Consider the following 12,281-nt stretch of genomic DNA (forward strand, 5'->3'; position numbering starts at 1 on the left):
CAATCTATTTTTTTTTAAACACAAAATTATACAAAAATTTCTAATTGGCTATTCTGGTATTAAATAATTTAAATCTGTTTTTAGATGGTTTTCCCAAGCGAAAATCAGAATAGTTGAAAGAAAGTACAAAGAATCTATATACACAACTATAGTTTTTCTTCTTCGTCGGTTAGAGTTTGAACTAGACGAGATCTAGCTATGTTTATAATTATTCGCTTAAGTGACTTTACATATACATAAACTACGGAGAGTGGATTATAAGATTGTGAAAAACTCACTCAAAAAGTTATATATACAACACTTGATTGTGTTCATATTTATGACTGACTGAGACAATATAATTGCAACTTAAGTTCAATTTGCTTATTTATAATCAATTCCTTTTTAAAACAAAAAAACTTACGTTTAAGAATCAACAAAATAACCATGCATATATGCTTAAGCGTAAATATTAACTAATCTATACTATAATAAACAATATTGTATGGATATGGTTACATTGTAAATATGATTTATAAATCAATCTGAGAGGCGACATAGTAATAACTAGATCGTGGAATTTGTGAGGCGAATAAAAAAAACAATTTTCTCGAATAAAACGAGCGAGATGTTGATTTTTGTTAATTTACTTACGTTACGTCTAAAAGCACCTTAACCTTATATAATCAATGCTGCTTGAGACAATTGTCTCCTTCTTTATCAAAAAATGAAAGACGAACGAGAAGACAGCATACACCAGAAAGAAGTATAATTGCATACATAAATTTATTCGTATGCATGTTAAGTTATTAATTAGTACTAAGTTACTAATACCAACCAAGCCTTTTTTTTTGTTGGTGCGGGATTCAGCAGCCCCGACATACCGAGCTAAACTAGAAATACTAATTGATGATTTAACCGGGAAATCGGTTAAGGGCTTGATTAGGTCAACAAGAAGTCAGTTCGGCCAAAGCATAGCCTTGAAGAAGAAGGAGCCGACTTCCACTTCGGCATGGCGGCCGACTGAAGCAATAAGGCAGTTTTCCATATCTCACTTCGTCCGCTAAGGAAAATTAATATATTGTGTAATCTTAGAACATGTATAAAGAAGGAGAGACTTCTCCATTGTAAGGCATCGAGAATAAAAGACAATAATCGAGTTCTCCTCTTATTCTTGGCAATAAACCCTAATTTTTTTGAATTCTACTTCTTTACTTTCAATTCAAAGGCTTAGATCTGTTTTCTAGAGAGTTAACTCTATTGAATTTGTTTCCCTCCTTAAACAAATTCATTGTGGAAACCTAGTTTCTACAATTGGCGCCGTCTGTGGGGACGCAAATCGTCTCTAGAAAACTTACTCTCTAAGAACATCTCCCTAAAAAGCCCTACAATAATGTCTTCCATCACCAACAACGAAATCCAAGAAGCAAACCGCACAACCTCCGGCATGCCCGATCTCACAGGCGTTGCATCCACTCAGGATAGCGTCGCAACACAAGGTGGCGTTTCGACCAGGCCGGCCATCGCCGTGTACTCTCGTCACCACGTCAGCGCAACGACAAACCCGGCCGAAACCTCCGCCGAACTCCCAGTCGGGATCAGATCCGAAGGGGAGACCAGCCAGGAAGCGGGGCGAACTCAAGTAGAGCTAGTCAACCTCGACACAGAGTTCACCGATGAACAACCCCGCAACGAGGAGGATGCGCGCGTCACGGAGCAGCAGCTCGGCGCACAGAACGGAAACCTCCCTGTTCATGCCACACCGGCAGTCCAGAACCCGCAGGTCATCTCCATGGAGGACTTCAAGATCTTGTTTGGCTCCATGACGAAAGAGATTTACCAGATGATCTCCCATACCAATCGCAGAGTCGACGCCGTGGTAACCCAGACAACCCCATCGCAAGTCTCTGCCGGACAATCGCCAAACTTGGGCGGTCTCACTCGTCGTCTCGACTTTTCGGATGCACAATTCGAGAGGAGGAATCCTCCCCCTCACACCACGTCGAGTATTCGACCGACGAATCCGAATTCGCGGAGACACGAGAGCTCGGCCGCCCCGGTCGCCTGCCTCATGAACCCCGGACCTTGCTTCGAACTCGAAGAAATTAAGTCGCAGATCAGCGGCATGAACACCCTCCTCCATCGGGCTATCAGCACGGCTCCGGAGATTGATAGAATTGTCGAGGTGACTCGGCAATCACCCTTCACTCAAAGGATAATGCGGGCTGCCGTACCGAATGTCAACCTGAAGCTTCCAATCTATCAGGGAGACAAAGATCCGGTCCAGTTCATGACGTCCTTCATGGCGACCATGTCCAAAGCACGATTCACCGACGAACAGAGGGACGCCGGTTGCTGTCAGCTGTTCGTCGATAGCCTTTCCGGCCCTGCCTTGGTATGGTTCACAAGGCTCGAGCCGAACTCAATCGACAACTTCGACCAGTTGTCCAAGGCTTTCCTCAAGAATTACCGAATCCTCATCGAACGAGGCGTGACAAGTTCGGATCTCTTGGAGATGGCCCAGGAACGAGGAGAGCCCATCGCCAGTTTCTTGAACAGATTCAAGGAGAAGCTAACAAAGGTCAACGTCCCGGAGGACGCTGCAATGGCAGCCTTCAGAAAGGGCCTGATCCCTGGATCACCATTACGAAAGGACCTCAACATCCGGGAACCCAAGTACCTTGACGACGCACTGCATCGAGCTTCCAGATTCGTGCTCGATGAGGAAGAAGAGGCTCAAATAGCCGCGAAAACTAACGACGAACAATCGTCGCATCCCCCCAAGGCTAAAAACCGGGTCGAACATCACGAACCCCGCAAGCACCACAAACCTCAGGATCGAAAAAAGGGCGTCATCCACGCAGTCTCCGAGGTGGAAGAACAAGACAAGCAGCCGTCTGACCCGAAGGAACTCTACTGCGACTTTCACATGACCCCCGGTCACTCCACACATGAGTGCGTCCACCTGAAGAATTATTTGTACCGGAAGTATCTCTCTGGCGAAGTCGAATCTGTCTTTCAGCCAAAAAGCGTTCGCGGAGGCAAAGGTCGCCGTGGGGGATGGCGAGGCGGACGATCTAACGGAGGCCGCGGTGCAGGTGGCGGACTAGGCTACAACGCACCGCCTAACGCAGTCCAACAGCCGGCCAACCAAGCATTCGTGAACCACCAAAAAGAGGCGCCCCAAGCAGACGAACTGCCTGGCCCTCCCAAGCGACAGAGGGGGCAAAACCCGGAGCGGGCCAATTCCCCTCCCCGAGGACGAATAACCATGATACTTGGCCCACCGGAGGACTGCGCAGACTCCGTCCGCGCATTGAAGAAGAGGGCACGACAAGTTTGCACCCTTCGAACAGCTCCGAGCGAACCTTCACTCTGTTCGGACCCGATATCATTCACTTCGGAGGATGCCAAAGGAATCCAACATCCCCATTCGGACCCTTTGGTTATCGAAGTCACAATGGGCGACTTCAACGTCGAACGAGTCCTGATCGACACCGGGAGCACCGTCAACGTACTATGCTGGCAAACGTTAGAAAAAATGGGCGTCACACCAGACCAACTGAAACCCGAAACTCGAACGCTGACGGGCTATGATGGGGTCGCTAAGATGTCAATGGGCGACGTAAAACTACAAGTACGAGCTGGCGGAGTGACCCGGAAGACTAAGTTCGCAGTCATTGATGCACCTCCGATCTACAACGCCATTTTGGGGGTACCGTGGATATATTTGATGCAGGCCGTACCATCGACCTATCACCTCTGCCTCAAATTCCCGACCACCACAGGAATTTGCACACTTTATGGCGACCAAAGGATAGCCCGAGTGTGCTCTGTTATCGAAAAAAAGCAGAGGACGGCGGAGAACGCATAGCAATTACAGAGCGGGGACCATCTTACCGGTCCCCACAAGCCGGAGCGGGATCGCCTCAAGTCTCCGGAGTGTCAAATCATACAGGCAAATATAGACCCCTACGACCCCTCGCGCCCAATCTCTTAGTTGTTGGGGTAAGCCGAACCCAGAGTATTTATTTCGCACCAAACCTTTAGTTCGGATGGTATGGTAAGCCGAACCCAGAGAACAATTTCGCACTCGGGCCACCGAACTAAAGTAAAAAGGAGATAAGTCGAGCCCAGTATCTCGCTCTCCGAGCAAACACACTTCGTTTAAAATTCATAGCCTGCTTTTGAGGCTCTAATCGATTTTGTCTACCGTCACTTAATAAATATTGCCTGATGTAAGCCGGGAGATGTCTCGCTTCTGGCACATTTTTGAGAATAAAGTAGCAAAATAAATCTCTTATTATTACTGTAAAGTTTTATTGAGATTTTACGATAAGCAAAGTTCAAGTTCGCCTGCTATATTGCAGTTGCATTTTATTAAAATTATCAAACGAAACATCCTAATTCCAAACTGATGCGCCATTCGCAGCAATCTCGCGAATGCTCATCTTGAGTCGCTTCGGCATTGGCCATAATATTTGCAACCCAGTCTTTTCCCAGTCCTCGGAACGAGTCTCCAATGCTCTGGCCTTCTGTTCGGATTCATCAAGCAGGTCAGTAGTTCTTTTCCTTTTCGCCTTGAGTAGGGCGATCTCGGATTCCAGAGTCCTCAACCGTCGGTCAATCCTGCCTTTCTTCATATGAAAGTACTGAAGATCTTGAGTCAGTTCTTGGTGAGTACCCTCAATCTGCATACGCAAAATCAACAACGGGTTAGTACGAAGAAGACAAATTTCGGTCGTTTATAAGGAAAGCAAAAAGGAAAAGAGGGTAGTGGCTACCTGACGGAAAAAGGCGTCGGCCTCGGCAAGCTCGGCACCGATTGTACGCCGATTAATGTAGAACGGCTTAACGTTGTCGAGAATGAAGTCATCGATCAAGACAGGGTCCATGTGCGTCGGTCTCCAATCTGATTCCCTTCGGCATTCGTCGCAGTACGCAACAAGACATGGCGGCAAAACAGCTATCTTGTCGAACCCATTCTTAATCCAATCCTTTGGGTGAGATTCTAGCATCTCGAGTTTGAGTAGCAGATCTCGCTGTACTTGTTCCGATGCGGCAAGACGATCGCGATATTCCGTATGGCGATCTTCCACCTCATGAAGAAATTCTTCCAGTTCGCGCCATTCTTCCGGTTTCACGCGGAACATCAACATCCAGGGAGCTCGGATGTTCGGGTAGTACGCCATCCCCCTTTCGATAGCTTCGGCATTCGAGAACGTCGGCACATCGTTGCCAACTAGTGGGGATTCCACGCTGCTAACCGAGCTTGACATTGTCTTGATTGAGAGTTCTTCTTGGGATGTTTAATCCGTAGGCAGCGCTGGATAGATTTATACGAGTATTGGGAGGAAAATCCTCTTTTCAAAATTGGCAACTTTCCGTGTAAAATGGTAAGAATGCAAATTTATCAGTTTTTCCTTTTATGGTAAAAAGAAAAATTTCGGTAATTAAGTCCCTAAAGAGAAAATGGGCCGAACAAGTCGACAATGTTTTACAAGGGTACTCAGACCCGTAGGATTAACAACAAAAGAAAAAGAAGAGAAGGAAACAAAAATACAGCTAAGTATCATAGGCACCGGTCAAATCGGCCTGAAAGCTATCGGCATTAGAACCGTACGGATGTTGGACGGAGTCCGGAGCCGTCGTTCCGGGGGGGGGGGGGGGAATCCATAGCCGAGCTGATCCGGGGACATGTTGAGATCTTTTTCATTCAGATCAAGGACATCGATCGCCTTGACAGTCTCCTCGGCTTCGGCCTTTTTCTCGTCAATCTCCTTGATTCGTTCCGCCGGAATGATGGCCCCATTTTCGACCAGATATTGTACAGTTTCCTGTATCCCGGAAGCTTGGTTTAGCAGATCCTCCAGGGGACGAAATTTCTCCTGTTCGAGTAGATAGGCCTTGACCTTATCCAGTCGAGTCTGCGCTTTCATTGTTGTTCGCTCCACCTTCTCCCAACGATCCCGTCGAAGTCTCTTAACTTCGAAGTTGAGCTGAACCTTTAACCCGTCGCATGATTCCTGCAGTTCGTTCTTCTCTTCCTCGAGAGTAAGCGCTTGGGAGTTCAGTTCACTAATCCTCAGTTCGGAGTTGGCGATGATACCATCTTTCTCGGCAACAAGCGCCTCGAGCTCTTTGATCCTCGCATCCTTGGCGTCGCTGGCAATCCGGATTTGCTCTGCGCATTCTTTCACCTTTTCGAGCTCCAATCCAGACTTCTTACTGGATTTGGCACGCCTATCGTATAATTGAGTCAGCGTGTTCATCTTGGCGGCAGTCTGCAAACCCGAAGAACATATGTCAGTTCACCCGCTGAAATTTCAAGCAAATTAAACAAAATGTGAAAAGAGTGAAATGGGAGTTTGATGTTTAGAATTTCAAGCAAATTTCATCTTGGCGGCATAGCATTAGGTGGCACTCGGCGACATCAAGGAACACCTGTTTAAATTCAAGTTCATCCGCCGACGGAAGGATTCAACTGGAGGTCTTCAAGGTTCGGAAGAGCTCGCTTGAGGCTTTGCGATTGGTCACCAGAGGGTAGTCGCCGAAGTAATGATAAGAGAAGCGATCTGTCTTATCATTTCTCCTTTCCAGGCGAAATCGATCGGCAGATTCCAATCCGTCTTCTTCCGCCGAGCGTTTGCGGTTCACTACCGGCTGTGGCTCAGCGACTGGGTTATCTCTGGTTTGCTTCTTCTTCTTCTTCCTTCTTTTGGATCCAACTTCAAGTTGCGGGACATCCTGTTCTTCGATCGAAAGATTGGCATTCTCTAAGGCCAAATGGAGAATATCTCCTTCCGCGACATCGACTGTGTTGACGTTTTCTCCAGAAGCCTGAGTAGGGTCGACGTCGGTCTGGTCCGGGATGGGATCGACTTCGGTTCGACCCTAAGATGGGTCGATGTCGGCTTCAATGGCAGCCTGAGTGTCGCGGCGAACGATCTGGAGACTGTCCGATTCAAGGAAACGTGCTCCGGTAGGTTTACGCACTTTGTCCTAGTGACCTAGCAAAACTTAGGAACGTCGTCCTGGGTTTGCCCATCGCTGTTTCGACACGGATACGGGTGATGAACTCCCACTGACGATTGTTTCCGGTTAATAGAGCGTCTCTGACGGGACGGTAGTTTGGAGCTAGCCGCGTCGCGCAGAATAGACGATCTGGAAACATGACACGAAAAAGTTAAAACTGGTTAGAGGTGCCGAAGTCAATTAAAACGTGCTGGAAATATAAAATCTACCAGGATTTTCATTCCACACTCTCTGATGGAAACCCAATGGGTTAGCGAGTGAGTACTGATCGACGCGGACGTAGAAGTAGTGGTTCATCCACTTCTTGAATTTGCTCACTCTTTTACCGATAAGGAAATTGTGCGCCGGCCTTATATTCTCTTCCCAGCGGTGTAGACTCTTTGATAACTTAAAATTGGATAGTTGTTCAAAACATTGAACTCCAATATTGACCCCGACTTTGGCTGCTACAGTGAGGGCAGCCATGAAGTTACAAATAGCTCCGGGGACGAACTGGCAGATCGCTATCCTGCGTCTTTGGGCGTAGAGAGATATCAACGCAGAGATTGGGAATAAGAGGCGACATTCGGTAAAGTAACATTCGTATAGACATATATACCCTTCCGGAGGGTTCCAAGGGCGTTGGTCCTCTCGAGGAATCAAAATTGTTACTTCGCTGTTGAATAAACCACATGAGTTCAGCATGTCGTTCACGGTTTTGGACGAACTCAAACTCTTTTCGCCACCAATCTGTCCTTTATGGTCAAACAAGGGATCGATATCCTCGATCAAGAGTCCTAAGGGAACAAACCGATCTTCTTCTTGTGATAGTACGCCATGAGTCAGTTCGGTGCTTTCCTCTTCAGGACGAACTGGTGGCAACGGCAATACTTGTGAAGATGAAGTTCCTGCTGAACAGCGAACAAGGTGTGGTGGGACTTCGGAAGCCGATCTACTCGACTCACCGATCTGCGCAGAACGCTCTGGGTCGAGAGTTTTCCGCCTGGGAGATCGACGAATTAGCTGTTCGCCCTCGACTTCTGGCGAAGAGATGGGTTCTGATGTGCTTGCCATATTCTGAGTTCGGAGAGTGCGGAAGAAAATCGGAACTAACAAAATAAATAGGAGAGAGATCGGAGCAGATTACCTTTCGTTGTTGACAGAAAATGAGAAATGACGAAAGGGGAGACGTATTTATAGAGTCGAGCGGGTGGCAACCCTACGAAGAGAAATTATGACCTATGCGACTCTTCGAATTCCGGGCTAACTGATGTGATGCAAACGACACGTGTCGTCCGAACAATTCGCGGCGAAATGACGCGAGAATCCGGGTAAAATCAATTAAGTTTTCATGGATTAGATCGGATATTCTTTTCCCATAGTTCGAAACATTCGAATTGAATCTCGAATATTCGGAACTGGGGGGGACTAATTGTTGGTGCGGGATTCAACACCCCCGACATACCGAGCTAAACCAGAAATACTAATTGATGATTTAACCGGGAAACCGGTTAAGGGCTTGATTAGGTCAACAAGAAGTCAGTTCGGCCAAAGCGTAGCCTTGAAGAAGAAGGAACCGACTTCCACTTCGGCACGGCGGCCGACTGAAGCAATAAGGCAGTTTTCCATATCTCACTTCGTCCGCTAAGGAAAGTTAATATATTGTGTAATCTTAGAACATGTATAAAGAAGGAGAGACTTCTCCATTGTAAGGCATCGAGAATAAAAGACAATAATCGAGTTCTCCTCTTATTCTTGGCAATAAACCCTAATTCTTTTGAGTTCTACTTCTTTACTTTCAATTCAAAGGCTTAAATCTGTTTTCTAGAAAGATAACTCTATTGAATTTGTTTCCCTCCTTAAACAAATTCATCGTGGAAACCTAGTTTCTACATTTTTTTTTCCTTTTGTTGTCGGCGACATCAATGCACTTTTAGTAGTTGAAGACTCTATAAATGCTGGTTTCGTATTTTATTTTTCCTTTTTTACAGTATTTAATTGTTATTTTCAAATCAATATCAACAATAATTGTTATATAGCTACAAGATTGATGTCACATGATGTTTTTCTTATCAATAAAAAAAATTGTACTCAAATTAACGCATTGTATTCATTTATAGTAATCAATTTTTAATAAGATATATCTTCATTGCCTATCATCAACATTATACAAATCCAAATTTCGTCCTGTAATAAACTTTTTGTGCTCGTCCTCTCTTGTTTTGAATTTTCTAACTGGAACCACACCAGTGATATATAAGATAGATATTAAAGAATACGTATTACTTATTAGGTTGTTTTAGACTTTCGTTTAATCTTTGAGTCTTTTATGAGTTTAATACGTTACGTATTTAATTAGAATAATATTTAAGTTTCAAACTTGATGACGTTAAACAATCGTTTTCTCTATATTAAATAAAGAAAATAACATTAAATAATCAAGCATGCCAAACTAGATTCATTCTTTATTTATTTTAGAAGACCTCCAACTGTAACACACGACTTTCCAAAATGTCAATGAAGTCAACCTTCATTATTGAAAGGTGAAATAACATTGGTTTAACTTCCGACCAAATCTCTTTAACCGGAAATAATCAAAATTCGAAGAGACCCGAATCAAACCGACCTAAGAAACCCGAATGGCTGAAAAAAAATTCCAGATTTTGAAAATCAAAAAGGTTTCTCAAAGAACCCCCAAAAATCCAAACTCAATAAACCCTAATCAATTTTTTTTCTATTCTTGAACAGACCTCTCTGCTTCCTCTGTACAGTCTCTGGTGCTTTTTCGTAGCTCGGTACGAATTTTTCCAGATTCTTCAAGCTTTCCTAATCAGTTTCTGAGAAAGAATGGATCCAATTGCTTCGGTGTTTGAGAAAGTTAAGAGCTTTGCGAAATCGAGCCAGGATTTAGTATCCCGCCATTTCGGTCCTTCTCGCCAGAACCCGGTAAATCTCTTCATCCATCCTCTTTGTTTGAAATGGTCTGTAATGGCCCTAAAAGTAACAACCTTGGTATCACCACCATTGATGTTATCTCTTAACTTTAGCTTTTAAAAACCCCATCTTTAATTTGTGTGTATCTGCATTGTTGTTCTGAAATGGTTTGGGATTTGTGTTCAGATCGATATCTTGAAGCGATTACAAAGAGAAGCATTCTCGGATTTGATGAAACTTAGAGACAGACAAGAGAAAGTGGAGCGGATCATCTCCTCGTATAAATCATCTAAAGGTGGTCCGTTTCAAGAGACTAGCACTCATGTGAGAGGTGAGGTTGATGTGCTTGGAGCTATATTGCTGATTGGTAACACTGACGAGGAGAGTTTCGATAGAGAAGGAGTGAGACCTGGATTGCTTTCAAGGTTTGTGTTTGAAACGAGTCTTAGGGAGACAGATAGGCTTGTGGCTGAGCTCGTTGCTGGATACAAAGGGGAAGAAGGCAATCTCAGTGATTTCTCAGGGAGCCAGCAGTTGTCTTTAGCTAAAGTCTTCTACAGGGCAGATATTAATGATTGGTTCTCTGCTGTTGCTATTCCTGTTGGTGCCCATTTCAGAGATGTTGATGCTGATATAGTCTCTTCTTACCAGGTATCCATCTTCTGTTGCAGGTTTTTATTTCTATATTGGTTGTGTACTTGCTTTTATTATATTCAGCATTCATATTTTTTGGATCATTTAAACACCAAAGGGTCAATAGTTGAATCTCAAAACTGATTCCAGATTCTCATTGATTTAGTTTATAGTTTGGCTTGATGCATATAACCTTAACATAGCAAGCTTGACGGTTTTAAAGATAGAAACTCTAAGCTATACTATTTCGATGGTATCTTTTAATTCTCACTTGAATCTCTGCTAATGGCATGTTAGATTCTTCTTCATGGTTTTTTCTTTACCACTTCTCATAAATTATTGTTATTGACGAAGCTACAAATACATCTTTGACTTGCAGGGAATGAGTCTTACAGAAGTTTCTGAACTCGGACCACCTCTTTTAAACCAACATAATGGTAGTGCCATAGGGTTAACAGTCAGGAAGGCAAACATCACAGGTTCACTGGCACAATCCATGTCAAACCTTGAAGCTGAACAGGGTTTAATGGCAACGGAACGTTGTTTCAGAACCTTTGGGCAAGTAACTTGCCACATTCGCAGAAGTTTGAAACTATCTCTATTCGGCTGTCACGAAATTTTCACACCGTCTAGCAACCGCCACTCTGCTGGAGCCATTACGCTTCCAGTAAGTTTCCTAAGGCGCCATACTGCTGTGGAGCCTGAATCATCAACACCGCCTCTGGAGATGAGCAGAAGCGTGAATCATGTGTCGTCTAGCTCCATTGCTTTGAAGTTAGACTCTCTAATGGACGAGTCTACAAAACTAGGGGGATGGATTGAAATTCAGAATTCAAGAGCAAAGCAAGTGAAATGGTCAGTGTCTATTACAGACAACCCAGAGGATGAAGTGGGCTGGGGCATGAGTGTTGGGGGAGTTGTTGATGGTTCAAGAAATCATGATCTGTTTCAGGTGGAATCGTATCTGAAATTCAACATAGGCGGTCGGTTTAGCTTAAGTCCAGGTCTTGCTTATCACACAAACAGTAATGGAAGAACCATAGGTCTTATGCTACAGTCTCACTGGTCGCTGTGATCTCAAGGTTATTCATTACATGTACATTGATGGTTCTATTTACCACTGACTGCATTTTTTAGGGTAAAAATAAAAAGTGTCTAATGCAGCTACCATTTTTGTGCCTTGATGGTAAAAGAGTCGGAATGTTTATTGTCTATCGTCTCTTATAAAAATCTTTGTTGTCTTGTTAGTAATTGTTTACATCTATGTTGGAATAGTACACCAACTTGCTTCTTTTATTGTCATGGTAACAAATGGCGTAATGCTTTATGCTTAGGGAGAACTAAAATAACTGAAGAATTGATTGATCAATGATTAGTATGTCTTCATTGCAACCTTACATAAGTTCTGGCATTTTCAAGTAAACGTGAATTAAAGAATTCTTAAACAGTATGTCACTTTACATTGATTGATGTTGAGAGCTATGTATGTTGTGACCTTACACCTATCATGAACATACAAAATATCTAGACTTTTCATTTTTCCGAAGTCAATGACCTTATTCCCAGGACTTACTTCATACAATAATGAAGACATCTTTGACGCATCGTCCCGTGTAGTAATGTGTTGTTCGATAGAGACCCATGACCCATCTGTTTAATCTATACACGATAAATTTGTTTGTTAAAGCTTTTACATTTATTTTAACTTTCTGTTCCATTTC

At 43.9% G+C, this 12,281-nt stretch overlaps 2 protein-coding genes across 2 annotated transcripts; one reads left to right on the top strand and one right to left on the bottom strand.

The window, feature by feature from the left end:
* Window positions 1-5,564: 5,564 nt before the first annotated feature.
* On the bottom strand, window positions 5,565-8,067 carry LOC147927835 (meiosis-specific protein ASY2-like). Its single transcript, XM_087484693.1, has 4 exons — window positions 7,224-8,067; window positions 6,976-7,143; window positions 6,517-6,860; window positions 5,565-6,263 (listed from the first exon to the last, which is right to left on the bottom strand). Exons 1-4 carry the CDS (start codon window positions 8,065-8,067, stop codon window positions 5,565-5,567), a joined length of 2,055 nt encoding a protein of 684 aa, XP_087340819.1.
* Window positions 8,068-9,491: 1,424 nt separating this feature from the next.
* On the top strand, window positions 9,492-11,854 carry LOC104739773 (uncharacterized). Its single transcript, XM_010460222.3, has 3 exons — window positions 9,492-9,939; window positions 10,114-10,578; window positions 10,940-11,854. The coding sequence occupies exons 1-3, from the start codon at window positions 9,841-9,843 to the stop codon at window positions 11,633-11,635; spliced, it is 1,260 nt and encodes a 419-aa protein (XP_010458524.1). The 5' UTR covers window positions 9,492-9,840; the 3' UTR covers window positions 11,636-11,854.
* Window positions 11,855-12,281: the final 427 nt, after the last annotated feature.

This window comes from Camelina sativa, chromosome 14, assembly GCF_030686135.1.
Source record: "Camelina sativa cultivar CO46 ecotype springtype chromosome 14, ASM3068613v1".
NCBI lineage: Eukaryota > Viridiplantae > Streptophyta > Magnoliopsida > Brassicales > Brassicaceae > Camelina > Camelina sativa.

Coding starts and splice junctions, on each gene's coding strand:
- LOC147927835 (XM_087484693.1), bottom strand. CDS start 8,067: ATGGCAAGCACATCAGAACCCATCTCTTCGCCAGAAGTCGAGGGCGAA. Junction 7,144..7,223: donor AGTGTGGAATGAAAATCCTG/GTAGATTTTATA, acceptor TCATGTTTCCAG/ATCGTCTATTCTGCGCGACG. Junction 6,264..6,516: donor ACTTCGGCGACTACCCTCTG/GTGACCAATCGC, acceptor TCGGGTTTGCAG/ACTGCCGCCAAGATGAACAC.
- LOC104739773 (XM_010460222.3), top strand. CDS start 9,841: ATGGATCCAATTGCTTCGGTGTTTGAGAAAGTTAAGAGCTTTGCGAAA. Junction 9,940..10,113: donor GTCCTTCTCGCCAGAACCCG/GTAAATCTCTTC, acceptor ATTTGTGTTCAG/ATCGATATCTTGAAGCGATT. Junction 10,579..10,939: donor ATATAGTCTCTTCTTACCAG/GTATCCATCTTC, acceptor TTTGACTTGCAG/GGAATGAGTCTTACAGAAGT.